The 14482-nt window shown below is 40.8% G+C and overlaps 1 protein-coding gene across 1 annotated transcript in view; it reads left to right on the forward strand.

The window, feature by feature from the left end:
* The window catches only part of GUCY2F (guanylate cyclase 2F, retinal), an 86376-nt gene that overhangs the window by 49303 nt on the left and 22591 nt on the right, over window positions 1-14482 (forward strand). The window contains 5 exon segments of the mRNA XM_047715101.1: window positions 5610-5786; window positions 8016-8142; window positions 8795-8825; window positions 13232-13418; window positions 13616-13625. Of these exon segments, the coding sequence (XP_047571057.1) occupies window positions 5610-5786; window positions 8016-8142; window positions 8795-8825; window positions 13232-13418; window positions 13616-13625 (532 nt within the window).

Consider the following 14482-nt stretch of genomic DNA (forward strand, 5'->3'; position numbering starts at 1 on the left):
GAGGAAAAGTCCAGCCATGTGTTTGCGGCAGGCCTTATTCTTATAGTAAGACTTTGTGTTCTGAATATTGGGAGACTAAAGGAGATTTCAGCTCACTATATAGAAGCTTCTTAGTCTTCCTTAGTTTCCAAACTCAGACTATATACTGGGCTGAGGGATCCAGCTCACATTTAGGTCTCCTGAAGTTTATGAATTGTCATGCCAGTACTCCACAATTGCTAAAATTGTGCTGATTTTCTCTTTTTCCCAGCAAAGCCCTTCTGCTAGGCCAAACCTGATCTTCAGCTTGTGCCAAGGATTAGCAAATGTCCTAAGGGAAGAAAATGTCTGGCAATAATCTGCTTATCTCAGAAGGCTTCCTGCCCCTCTTAATTTCAGGGTTGTTTTTTTGTTTTTTGTTTTTTGTTTTTGTTTTTGTTTTTGTTTTTTGCTTATACATATCCTTGTTGTCTTTTAAAATATATTTTTGCAACTTATCTGGATTTTTAATATTGTGGTATCAGGAATGGTAGTCTGCCATGACTTACTATATCCTCCATAGTATAGAAGTGCCCCTAATTGCCATTAATATCAAGAAAAGGCTGCTTAAAATGGTCTATTAGAGCCTTTAGGGTCTGGCTCTGCCCTGCCTCTTCAGCCTTATCTCATACCACAATATTTCCCTTACCCTCTCGCATCAGACGTACTGGATTTTTTTTTCTGTCTTTGGACTGTGATATACTCCCAGCACAGAGCCTTTTCACATGCTCTTCCAGTCTCTGGAATACTTTTCTCTCCCTTCTTTGCCTGGTTAATTCCACTTATCTTTTAACTCCCAGCTCAATTCTCACTTCCCAGGAACCTTCCTCAACTTTTCTGATTGGTCAAAGCCCCAATTATACATACTTACATTATGTGCCTCTCCTTTACAGGGCTTATCAGAGTTGCAAGTTTACATTTCTTTTTTTTTTTTAAAGATTTTATTTATTTGACACACAGAGAGAGAGAGAGAGAGAGAGCACAACAGGGGGAGCAGGAGGTAGAGGGAGAGGGAGAAGCAGGTTCTCCACAGAGCAAAGAGCCTGATATGGGACTGAATTCCAGGACCCTGGGATCACGACCTGAGCCAAAGGCAGACGCTTAAACTACTGAGCCACCAAGGCACCCCACAAGTTTACATTTCTTCATGTAATTATTTAAATTAAGAAGTTAAGGACCATATACTATTTTGTTCACCATTTGTCTTGCCAACCCTTACCTCAGGACCTAACATATAGTAAGATATTCAATACATGTTTGTTAAATTAATGAAGTATTACTGGCAGGAAACATAACATCAGAAATCTTCCACTAGTACGTGGTTAATATGTTCTATATGACCACTGACCTCTGGGTGGTAAAGAGTGAATAGATTGCTGGGTGTGGTGCATAAACTGTGAATTTTGGAACACTGAAAACAATAAAATTAAATTAAATTTTAAAAAAGAGTGAATAGATTGATACAAGGGTAGGAGGTCTTGAATAATAGCTCTCTACAACAAAACAAAACAAAATGAAATAGAAGAAAAGACATAGCAGCCAGTTAGTCCATGGAGGTAGAAAATCTTATTGCCAAAATAGGTAGCAATGGCTGATATAGCAATGGCAGGCACTGGTAGGGAGAATTAAATTTTGATAAGGGTCCATACCTGCCACTAGGATGGTATTGCTGCTGCAGTGCAAGTAGGAATTATTCTGATGTTACAATGTCCCAGAAACATTGTCAAGCAGTTGAAGACCTCTTTAAAATCACTTAAGCTAATGCTTGATTCAGGAGCATGTTCCTCTGGTGATTGTATGCTTAAAGGTTTCATGTCAGAAAGAGTACTAACAAACATCTTGGGAGACAGGACAATTTAACTCTTGAACATTTGATGATGACTATTTTATTGAAGGGGTGAAGTACATGCCTACCCAGTAAATGTTCAGATGACTGTCTTACTAAAAAGGGTATATTCCAAACATTCTCTGCTTCCTGGCATTGTCCAAAATATCAGTAGCACATGACTGAATGTAGGTATCTACCTGGTATGGGGTCTTCTCTATTGATTGTAGCTGAGGACATATGATGGTTGTAGCTGAGGACATAGGACTGTAAAGATCTAGGGAAAACCTGAATGTTTTACATGCTAGGGCCACTAGTGTAAAGCTAGATTCTGTAATAAATATTTATGTCTCAAATATTTAATATCTCAAACACAGCAGAAGTTTAATTTTCATCCAAATAACAGTACAAGGTAGTTGTTCTTTGATAGCAGGTGACTTCTTTCCAATATAGGGATTCAGGGACCCAGGATATAACCATTTTATGGCTCTACCCTCTCCTAGGACCCTGTCATCATCTGCATTCCTCTATACAAGTGAAAAATAACATGAAAGGCATATATTTACTTCTTAAAAGCCTTAACCTAGAAAAGAGCATGTATTACTTCCTCTTACATTTCACTGCTTAAAAGTCAGTCCTATGGCTATACTTAGGTCCAAGGGAAGCTGTAAAATGTGGACTAGTTGTTTTCCCAATAAGAAGGGAAATAGATTTGTGTTGGGCAGCCAACAGACCTAACTTTGTATTCTGTCTTCCAAAAGAAGTTTAGAACCCAATAGTTTTTGCTGCTTGTTTCCTAAGAGATGGCATAATAAAACCTTCATAGTAAGTGCCCACTTTGTTATGTGTGGGCTGAATTTACATGTCCTCCTTAGCTGGTTTAATCTGCAGTGGACTAAGTGACTTGTAATGGGTGTCAGGCTTTTATGCTTAAAAGGCAGCTTTTTTTTTTTTTAAAGATTTTATTTATTTATTTGACAGACAGAGATCACAAGTAGGCAGAGAGGCAGGCAGAGAGAGAGAAAGGAGGAAGCAGGCTCCCTGCTGAGCAGAGAGCCCAATGCGGGGCTCGATCCCAGGACCCTGGGATCATGACCTGAGCCAAAGGCAGAGGCTTTAATTCACTGAGCCACCCAGGCACCCCTTAAAAGGCAGCTTTAACGGTCAATAGCTGCCATTCGCACCAGGGAGAAATTAAACCAGCTTGGAACCCCCTGTTGGAGAAGTAAGTTCATATTCTAAGCCAGTGCACTCCATCTCAGTTAATGTTCCATTATGCTCTCAATGCTCAGAATAGAATAATATGTGATTTAACCCTTTCCCTTATTTCCCACATGAAAAAAAATATATATATAAAATTTGTGTATATATATGTGAGCATGTGTGTGTATATATATATATGTATGTCGGTGTAAACATATTTATAGGTTGTTTCTATAATTAATAATTTTTTACTGGTCAAATTCATCAGACACTCTTCTCTCTTCATCTTTATCTTACTTCTCTGGTATTTATAACATTTTCAGTGATTACTGTCCTAAAAGAGTTCATATTCAAAGGGGGAGTAATAGACAAATAAGCTGACAGCTGTAATTTTGTACTACATTTCATTTTGTTTAACTCTGTATCTCTAGCATGCAGTCTAGTTCCGTGGACATTGTGGGTACATACTAAATGCTTCTTGCATTAGTGAAAAAATTAATGATGCAAGGGAAAATGGAGTCAAAACTGTAGATGTTTCTTCTGAAACAAATTTTGAAGATTTTGGCCTGATGTTTATGTAAGCTATTTATTTTAATAGATAAATATTCACAAATAGACAATCTATTCCACCTTTCATTGTATTAAACTTCTTTAGTTCTCCTGGCTCACCGAGCTCCATTTCAGAGTCCCTAAAGAGTCAGGATGAAGGCCACAACCCTAGCATTCACTTAATATGCCAACAGAGATCTCTCTCTAAAATCTCCCCTTTTGACCATTGCATTAATTTTCTATCACTGCCTATGATATTGTGATTTATAGTAATATATATATAGTAATATGTATTACTATATATATACTATATATAAAAAACACCCAATTTATTATATATATATATATATATATATATATATATATATATTCTTCATCAGTATTTCTAGCACAGAGCTCCTAAAACCCTTAGAATTTCCTAAGTGGGGAGAGTAGTAAAATTGTCTTTTGTTATGTTAATGAGACTTGGACCACACCTAAGGATGGGAGCTAGTTAGTTGCCTGAAAACCCACCAAGAAGATTTGGCGGTTGGGGCACCTGGGTGGCTCAGTGAGTTAAGCTTCTGCCTTCAGCTCAGGTCATGATCCCAGGGTCCTGGGATTGAGTCCCGCATCGAGCCCCGCATCGAGCCCCGCATGGAGCCCCGAATCGGGCTCTCTGCTCCGCAGGGAGCCTGCCTCCACCTCTCTCTCTGCCTGCCTCTCTGCCTACTTGTGATCTCTGTCTGTCAAATAAATAAATAAAATCTTAAAAAAAAAAAAAAAGAAGATTTGGCACTTTCAGTCCCACACCCCTGACTACTGGGGAGGGGAGAGGGACTGAAGGTTGACTCCGCGGATGACCAATGATTTAATCAATCACCTCTATGTAATGAGGCCTTCATAAACTTCAAAGGAGAGAGTTTGGAGAGCTTCTAGGTTGGTGAACACATAGAGATTTGGGGAGAGTGGCACACGTTTAGAGAGGTCATGGAAGCTCCACACTTTCCCCCATATCTTGTCCTACGCATCTCTTCCATCTAACTGTTCCTGAATTATATCCTTTTATAATAAACTGGTAATCTAGTAAGTAAATATTTCTATGAATTTTGTGAGCCACTCTAGCAAATTAATCAAACCCAAGGTGAGGGTCATTAGAACCTTCAGTCTATAACTGGTTTGTAAAAGCCCAGGGGACTTGGACTTGTGACTGGTGTCTGAAGTGTGTATGGGGGAGCAGTCTTGTAGGACTGAACCCTTAACCTGTGGAATCTGATGCTATCTCCAGGTAGATAGTGTTAGAATTGAGTTGAATTATAGGACATCCAGCTGGTATAGGAGAATTGCTTGCTTGTGTGGGGAACCCCTTCCCCCACACAGTGGAATTGGTGAGTAGAACTTTTATCGCCATACCAAAGTAGCACAAACATAGGCTTAAAACAACACCCATTTATTATCTCACTGTTCTGTAGATCAGAAGTCTAAGTGGGATCAGCTGGGTGTTCCACTTAGTGTCACATAAGGATAAAGTCAAGGTGTCAGTCACTCTGTGCTCTTATTTGGAGTCTCTGGGGGGAAGTCACTTCTAGGGTCAGTCAGGTTATCAGCAGAATTTAGTTTTGTACAGCTGTAGGACTGAAGACCTCATTTCCTTGCTGGCTGTTATCTGAGAGCTGTTTCCAGCTACTAGAGGCTGCCCACAGTCCTTGGCTTCTAGCCTCCTTCCTCCAGCTTCAAAGCCAACAATGGAGTGTTGAGTCCTTACACTTTGAATCTCTCTGACTTTTTCTCCTCCCTCCTCTTCTGATTTGAAGAGCTCATATAAGCAGATTAAGCCTATCTGAATTATCTCCCTTTTGCCATAAAACATAATAATCACAGGACTAACATTAAAGATTGGAGATCATGGGGACCAAAATTCAGCTTTTCACAGTAAGCAGTCATAGGAAGGATGAAGAGAAGGGTATGTGCCCTAAACTTTGGTCCCCAATTGTGATAGGACAGTTGTGACTTTCCTCTCTCCCTCTATTTCCAGATGAAGGACCTGCATCATGAAAATATTAACCCTTTATTGGGCTTCTTCTATGATTCAGGGATATTTGCCATTGTGACACAATTCTGTTCCAGAAGGAGCCTAGAAGACATATTGACAAATCAGGATGTGAAACTTGACTGGATATTTAAATCATCACTTCTGCTGGATCTTTTCAAGGTTAATAAAAAGACTGAGGAAATCTTAGATTTTCCCTGTAGCTTAGAATTTAAAAGTTTTGGGGTATTTAATTTTCCTTGGATCATTGTGATGATCTCATTCTTCCAAGTTCCTTCCTAGGGTCTGCCCCCTAGCCCTTCTCATAGTCCCTTTGCCCATATCTGTTATAAGGTACTGATATAGAAGGGACTTACTTGCCCCACTCTTTTCTCCCAGTTTGAGGGCCAGATTAGTCCTTACTTTCTGTTGCCATTGAGCACTCTTCCCCTTAAGCAACCTTTCCTTCCATTCCATTTCTCTGCTTTCTGGATGTGGAAAAGTGTTCATTCCCAGATCTTTTGACGCTGCTTAGCCTCATTTCCTGGTTTTCACCTTCTAAAAGGTGGTTCAGACTAGAACTAAGGGATAAGTCTTTGCACATCATAGGTATAACTATGGAACTCAGCATGACCAGAAAGCCAGAAGACCATAGGCTCTATCAGGAAGAACTTCCATTCTCTGAGGCAAGGACTACTGAGAGTCAGAGGGGTTCATGGATGGGTCTATTGATGGGCTTTGGTGGAGTCCATGAACTCCTGGGAATAATATGCAAATTGTGTCCATGTGCATCTTTATGGGGTTAAACTGGTTAATCAATGGCTTGCTGAGCTTCTTGCATATTGACCGCAGTCTTAACCTTTATACTATGGCCTAACCCTTTTCAAGGTAGTTTTATAGACATTATCTCATTCCAATTCTCCATAAAATAAGTACGATTAGCCTCCTTTTACAGAGGCTCAGAGAAGCTAAATGAGGTACATTTTGTTTTATAGTGTCTGCCATACATAGTAAGTGCTCAATAAATATTTATTAGCCAACTATTAAGTGGCAGAGCTGATAATAGAATCCAAATCTCCTGATTTCAATTCTAGTACTCTTTCCACTCATCCTATCAACAAGGTCCCATGACTTAAGGGAGAAGGCTCTAAATGACAGTCCTCTCAGGAGCATGATGAATGAAACCCAAGCATTAGACAATCCCCAGGGGAAATCTCACCCTCTGCAGATTAGGCTTGGGAGTACTGGCAACTTCAGAATTTCTGAGGGCACAAGATGTAAAGCATACAAATACAGAGGGGTGTCAGGCCACAAAATAGAGCCAGATACTTAAAAGGGCTCAGCGTAAACAGTTCTGAGATGATTGCACTAGAACATGAATTGTATTTATATGTGAATGAGTAAACCCATCTGAAAAGAGTCCCTGTAGATCACATTTGAATGTTATATAAAGCAAGCTGCAGAGATCAGCAATATTCAGCTTTCCTCTTTTTAATTACCTATTTTTAATTACAAAAGTAATGTATTAAATTAAATTTAAAAATCAAATAATATAAATATATACAGGAAAAATATTAATATTTACTCAACCCTCTTTCACATCCTCCCCCACAGTTAACCATTGCTAACAATTTGGTGATTAACATAGCAATTAATTTCACGTATATTTACATACATTATAGATTTTGTTTTTTAAAATACATACTGTTACGTAGTTTTGCACCTTTTCATTTTTCACTTACTTTATGGCTTAGCCATGACTCCCTGTTAGTACATACAGATCTATTTTATTATTTTTAACTGCTGCAGAATATTGCATAGTTCATATGCAACATAATTTGGACAGTCCCTTCTTGACAGATACTTATTATATTTTAATTATATAATATTGTAAAGCATAGTTGCCTTGAGCATTCTTGTGTCTCCTTGTGCAGATGTACAAGCATTTCTTTAGAGAAGAAGCACAATCCCTAGGTCACAGGGTATGAATGCTTTCAATTTTGATATCTACTGCCAAACTGTCCACCAAAAAGGAAGTACCAATTTCCATTTCTTCCAACAGTGAATGAAAGTTGAACTAGATCTTTTGGGGAGAAAATCAGAATCTTCCAGTTCTTGGAAATTACATATGTATGGATCCATCCTATGTTTGAAATGTTAATAAATCTCCCAATAGCATACCATTCTCTAGACATACAAGATATGATTCTTCATCAAAAGCATAAAATCTTAGAGCTGGAAAGGACCCGGAAATATTTCTTGTTGTTACAGTTTTGCTTTGCCTGCATATAAGAAAAAAAGGGGCTGAATTCTGGCCCATAATAGCTCATGCCATTAACAAGCTCAGAAATTGGCCTTAAAAGCACAAAATAGTTAAAAAAGTTACTAAATAAATCTTGTTTGTATCTGCAGGGCATGAAGTACTTACACCACGGAGAGTTTGCTCATGGGAGGTTGAAATCTCGGAACTGTGTGGTAGATGGGTGTTTTGTACTAAAAGTGACAGATTATGGCTTTAATGACATCTTGGAAACTCTAAGTCTCCCAAGAGGAAACTTCTGCGGAAGGTAAGCAATGTATTATTATACTCTTCTGACGCACTCAAGGTAACTCCAAAATTCAAATGAGAGTATGCACTGAATTAAAGCCTCAGGCTGATTCAACTCCCCACTTTTGTTGAAAATTCAGCCTCATTTCCAAGCCAAAGGAGTTGAATGAAGTCTGCAGGCTGTAATCTCAGCACAGCCTAGCCTTCAGAACAAAGCCAGTGCAATAATGTTGAGATCCCGCTGTGGCAGGATTAGGTTGTATTGTTTGGAGACCCCAGGAGTCTCTGGAGGAACTTGCTGAGCGATAGGCACACAGTAGGTGCTCAATAAATACTTGTCAGATTGAATGGAAGGTAATTTGGTAGCTGGACCCCCACAAAGCACATTCTGGAATGGGATGTCACTAGAGCCTACCCTTACTGTCTCTGTCAAAGAGAAAGAAGTGAGGAGGAGGAGGGGGGTCCCAGCAAGTAAATACTCTATGCGTTGCCTGGGATGGCTTCAGACAGAACTGTGGCCTTCTACTTAGATAAGTAGGCATGCCCATAATGCGCATTTGGTATTTTCTGTCTTATATTTAGCGCCCTAGTGGCTGCACCAAACAATGCCTGTAGAGGTCATAACAGATCAAAGAAGTGGGAGAAATCTGCGATGAGGAATTGGGAATGGGTGAGTGAGAAATAGGAAGGAATGAGCTGATGGAAAAGAGGAAGTAAGAAAAAGAAAGAGTAAGGAGAGAGAATGAGTAGAATTAAATACATAGAGGAAGTTTGGGCATTAAAATTTTTAACTAGCATTGCAAGGGTGAAGGAGAGAGGGACATAAAAGCAGAGAAACGGGCAACCCAAAAAAAGAGACAGAGGGACAGATGAAAATTACAACGTATATTTTTTAAAAGAATCTTTGGCAGTGTTAGTTTTAAAACTGCTGATGTAAGAGAAACAAACACTGAAAGATACAGAGAGACATATGGGTAGATGTAGACAAGAGAGCCCAGTTATCAGGGGTGGTATCTTTGTGCTTTATAAAACTTGCCGAATATTGAACGTTAGGGAGGCATCTAGTCCAACTCTTTCATTTTACAGATGAGATAAAGTGAGGCTCAAGATTTGCCCCAGTCCTACAGCTACTTAGCAGCAGTTCCAGGAATTTGATTCAGGTCTTTTGAAGACTGGCCCCTACATGCAGCTAAATTACCACTTCTGTGGACCTGTGCTTGCTGCCAACTTAGTCTTATGGTTATTGTTTGGCTAATTCCAATTTGAAAGTTTGGAGTAGTTGCCTGGTATTAATGCTAGGATGTCGGGGACAGTAGCTGCGGATCAGCAAGTACTTAGCTTCCTGTTAAGATGAGTCATCTCTAAAAGCTAAAACACAATGCCCATCTTCCTGGAGTTCCACTTAATTCACAGGCTGGCAACTTGCAAACTTAAGAAACTCTGGTCTTAGAGTGGGGAAAGGATGGGTGTGTGTGTGTGTGTGTGTACCCTGTCTCTTGCTCTGTCTCTCCTTCTTACTGTGTCATTTCACTCTCCAAATTGCAATGGCAGTCTGGATGCTCAATCCATTCTTCACACACAGCAGCCAGAGTGAATTTTCTCAACTGCAAATCTGATCATGCTAGAGCTGTGCCAAAATTCACTGAATGGCTTCCCATTGCTCTTAGGATAAAGTTCAAATTTCCTTACATGGCTTATGAGCCCTGTATGGTTTGGGCCTTGTGGACCTCTCCTGCTTAATCACTCCCCCTCCATCTCTGGGCTCTAGCAGTGCTGAACTCCTGCCAGTTGTTTATTTACCCCAGGCTCTCTCTTACTCTCAGACCTTTACACGTGCTTTGCCCATCACTTGGGACACTCTTCCTTTCCCACTCTGTTATAAACTCCTCTGAGTCTGGCTAGATTCTACTCCTTCTTCAGAGCTAAACTTAAATACCACTGATTCAATAAGAGACTTTCCATGACCCTCTATGCTCAGCAAAGTTTCCCTCTTTATGATCCTTAGGGCTTTGAACTTTGTTGTAATTCCATACTTTGTTGGTATTACATGTTTAATTAGCTGTCTTCTCTCCCAACTCAACTTACAAGCTCTGCAAAGGCAAGAAACAGGCTTGCCTCCCTCAGTGCCTTTCACCATACCTGGCAGAATAAATGTTTGGTGACTCGGCAGATGGATGTACTAAAATGAAATAAGGAAACTTGCCGCTTCCTCCTTAGATGACAGGGCTAATAAAATCTTATAATTGGGGGGCTCTTGCAAATCATCTGACTCAATGTCCATTTTACAGATGGGGAAGCAGAGGTTCTGTAAGGTGAGCCACTTAGTGACCAAGCTAAGATTTTGAACTTTTGTCTCTTGACTTTGAGTTTTCTGTTCTTTTGCACTTCACCACACTGGCTCTCCACAGTTGATTTTTATCACCATGGCAAGGCTCAGAGTCGGTAGTGGCATCAGCGGATGCAAAACAAGCCAAAGTAATTTTTCTAGTTTCCCTGAGAGTTCAAGTCTAATGGTAGGTAGTGGATCATACTTGAGAGTGGAGATGGGGAAATGGGGGTGGGTCCTAAGTGTATTCATTACTGTCCACTTTCAATTACATAAGTATGGTGCAAATAAAGTCTCATTTTGGCCATTAACAACATACATGTAAGTGCTCTTTGAAAATACTGTTTGGTAATGATTGTATTTAATCACCCAGCTTTTTACTGGAGAGTTTTGTCTTCTTTTCCCTTTTTATGCTTTTAAATGTGTAGGAGAGAGGATAGCAGAAGAAACAGCTGCATTTTTCTTGCTCTGAGATAACCCTCCTGCCCTCCCTCCAAACCATATCAGGAAGGTATTCCAGAAATCCCACAATCAGAAATGCATTCCTTTGACCAAAGTAACTTTCAGTCTCTTTGGGTCTTCTTTGCAAATATTAAGTCCTACTAGGCAAAAAGGCAAAAAGGCAAAACCACTCTAGTGAGTATATCAGACACTTCCATGGGGGCAGGAGAGTGTGTGTGGGGGGGTGGTGTGTGACAAAGACTGGGGATACCTGAAGGACAAAGAGAGAAGATGAGTACATGATTGGGGGTGAGGCTAGAAATCCCTGTTCTACCATTTTGATCAGGATTGGCTCAACTTTGGAATTTCCAAGGTGAATTTTCTTTCCTGGGTTTCACTAACACACCAGAATAATCTCTGACCTTTCCATCCTCCTTCCTGCTTCACAGGAGCTTGTCCCCTGGGCTCCCTTCCCAATACCTAAGTTAACAAGATGAAAAGTTAACTAGCACTTTCCTCCCACCACCCCTGCCCTCAGCAGACGCTGTTTTCCAGCCTTCCTTTCTGGACTTCGACCCCTTGTTTACTCCAAAACTTTCCCCTCCAAGGACCACATTGAGTCCATCCCCAGCCCTGTCACTAACTTCTTCATTATAGCCTTCCTGTGTATCTTGTTCCCTGTTCTCCTGCTGCCACCCCTACCCCTATTCAGGCCCCTTTCACCTCGCCTCTGGCTCCTACTGTAATGACTTCCGAGCTGGTCTCCCTGACTTCAGCCTCTCTCCTTCAATCCAGCTTGTGCAGGTTGCCAGATTAATCTTCTGAACACAGCTTTCATCAAATCTCTCTCCAGCTCCCGAACCCCTACTGCCTTTTGTATTCACTCCAAATGCCTTCATTTGGCTCTCAGGGCCTCTCACCTTCTGCCCTCATTCTTCTAGGCACTGTCCCTCCCCCACTTCATCAACCCCATTTCTCATTTCTCATTATTCCTTAACAGAGCCCTTCTCTGCAGCCAAGCTAATCTGCTTACCACCACCCCCATCTGCAATTTGCTCCTTTCTACTTCTTGTTCTTTTGCACGTACTGTTCTTTCTCCCTGCAAAGCCCTTACCCTCTCAGCTCTAGGAAACTGCATCCTTGACTTTTTTAAAAAGCTCCTTTAAGATCTAACTTTTTCAGGAAGCTTTCCTGGATTAATATGATCAGCTCAGTTTTCTCTCTCTCCTTTTTTTTTTTTTTTTTTTTTTTAGTTTGAGCCTCATGGAATTGTCAATATCAGCCATTTTTACCCACAGAAATGGCAATTTTGTATGATTCCATGTAAATTTTTGACTACTGCATTTATATTACAAATGTGTTTTATGTATTTATTTATTTATTTCAAAGAAAGAAGGGGAGAGAGAGAGAGAGAGAGAGAGACATGAGTGGGGAGAGGGGCAGAGGGAGAGAGAGAGAATCTCAAACAGACTTCTTGCAGAGCATGGAGTCTGACAGTGGTAGAGGGTGGGAAGCTCTATCTCATGACCCTGAGATTACAACCTGAGCTAAAACCAAGAATCAGATGCTCAACTGACTGAGCCAACCAGGTGTCCCAGTGTGTATTTCTTTATACATTAACTTAAGTAGTCCTGCCACATATTGCAGTTAGGGGATCACATGTCTATGCTGCCCATTACTCTGTGAACCGTGTAAGGGCAGAGGCAAGGTCTAATTCAACTCTGGCACCATTCCTGCACCTAGCATAGTATCCAGTACGTAGTATACCCTCAATAAATATTTGTAGAACTGACTTGAAGGAAGTGTTGCATCTTTTTGCTCTGTGAGGTATAGAGGAGGCCTGGAGATCCTCAAATCCTCTTAGAGAAGACCTGGAGAAAGCAACTTGTGAATCCCTAAGCTCCAGCACAATCAAATTACCAGACACATATAGATCTCAACAGCAAATCCATGGCAACCAGAGTGGCTGTGTACTTGCCTTTCTCTGGAAGCCTGCCAATTGCTACTTGCAGGCTCAAGAGAACAAGAAAGCAAGTGCCAGATAGTTTTTCTACTTCAAGCTTTTCTGCCCTGCTCCACACCTCTGCTGTGTCTGCCTGCATGGTTCTGGAGTGGGGAGAGTAGTATGCTTTCTCTCTGCACAATTTCTTAGATTCATAGATTTGGACCCCGGGGTTGGGGGGACTAGCATGCCAGTCAGTCTAATAAAAATATAAAGCAGTCAATGAAACAGCACCATTGGAACCCTTGAGGGCATTGCAAAGGCTTTCAGTTAATCCTCCCTGCATTCTTAAAACAATGCTTTCATTTCAGAGTTGCTACGGACAGCCCTGAACTGTTGAGAACCCCAAAGGGCAGCATGTTAGGTTCTTTTGCAGGAGATGTCTATAGCTTTGCCATCATCACGCAAGAAGTGCTGGTCCAAGAGCCTGGCATGACCCAGATCATCAGCCTAACCCAGGCTGTTGTAATTTGCCGGAAGAGCGAACACCCGTTATGTGTTTGTGCTAACTGCCTGCTAGCCTGCAAATAGCATGTTAGGAGCAGGTGGGACTAGAGCCAAACAGATTTAGGCATTTGGAAGAAGTTTCCCAACTCAGGAAGCTGGTCCTTTCCAAACTATGATGTAAGCCAAGTACTTACAGGACCTATGTTGGACCCCCCTCTTTTTAAGCAACCTCCTCTCCTTTGAGACAGTCCCTGCCAGGTATTTCAGTACCCCTCATGATGCTCCTGGATGGCATGGTCATTTCATATTTTCCCTGTGACATGCCATAGGCTTTCATCCTCATCTTTCATCAAAATGATTGCCTGGCAGGCACAATCCATGAAGGAATGGTAAAATCAGTAGGCAAAAGTTAGAGGGGAAACAGGATATTTGCATATTCTGAGTGTATGAACCCACTAGATACTTAGTAGTTACAAGTGGAAAAATAATAAGTTTACTATCAGAGACTGATGATTTTTTTTAAAGATTTTATTTATTTATTTGACTGAGAGAGATCACAAGTAGGCAGAGAGGCAGGCAGAGAGAGAGGGGGAAGCAGGCTCCCTGCTGAGCAGAGAGCCCAATGCAAGGCTTGATCCCAGGATCCTGGGATCATGACCTGAGCCTAAGGCAGAGGCTTAACCCACTGAGCTACCCAGGTGCCCTCAGAGGATGATGATCTTGCAGATACCACCTTATCCAAGTGATCAAGGCTCACTGACATCATGTACCCCCTGACATGATGCTCTGAAAAGGGCACAATGTCACCTTTGTGGAATTTTTGGAAAAAAAATGTATAACAGTCTACCCAGGAGAAAACATCAGACACACCCCAAATGAGAGACATTCTGCAAAATAATTAGCCAATTCTCATCAAAATGTCAAAGTCATGAAAGGCAGGGACAGAATAAGGAGCCATCATGGGTTGAAGGAGCCAGAGACATGATAATTAAATGCAATATGGGATCCTGAATTGGATTGTGGGACAGAAAAAGATACTGGGAATAAAACTGATGAAATTAAAATAAGGACCAGAATAGTAATATAATAGTAATAGTAATGTACCAATATTAATT

Source organism: Lutra lutra, chromosome X, assembly GCF_902655055.1.
Source record: "Lutra lutra chromosome X, mLutLut1.2, whole genome shotgun sequence".
NCBI classification, from domain to species: Eukaryota; Metazoa; Chordata; class Mammalia; order Carnivora; family Mustelidae; genus Lutra; species Lutra lutra.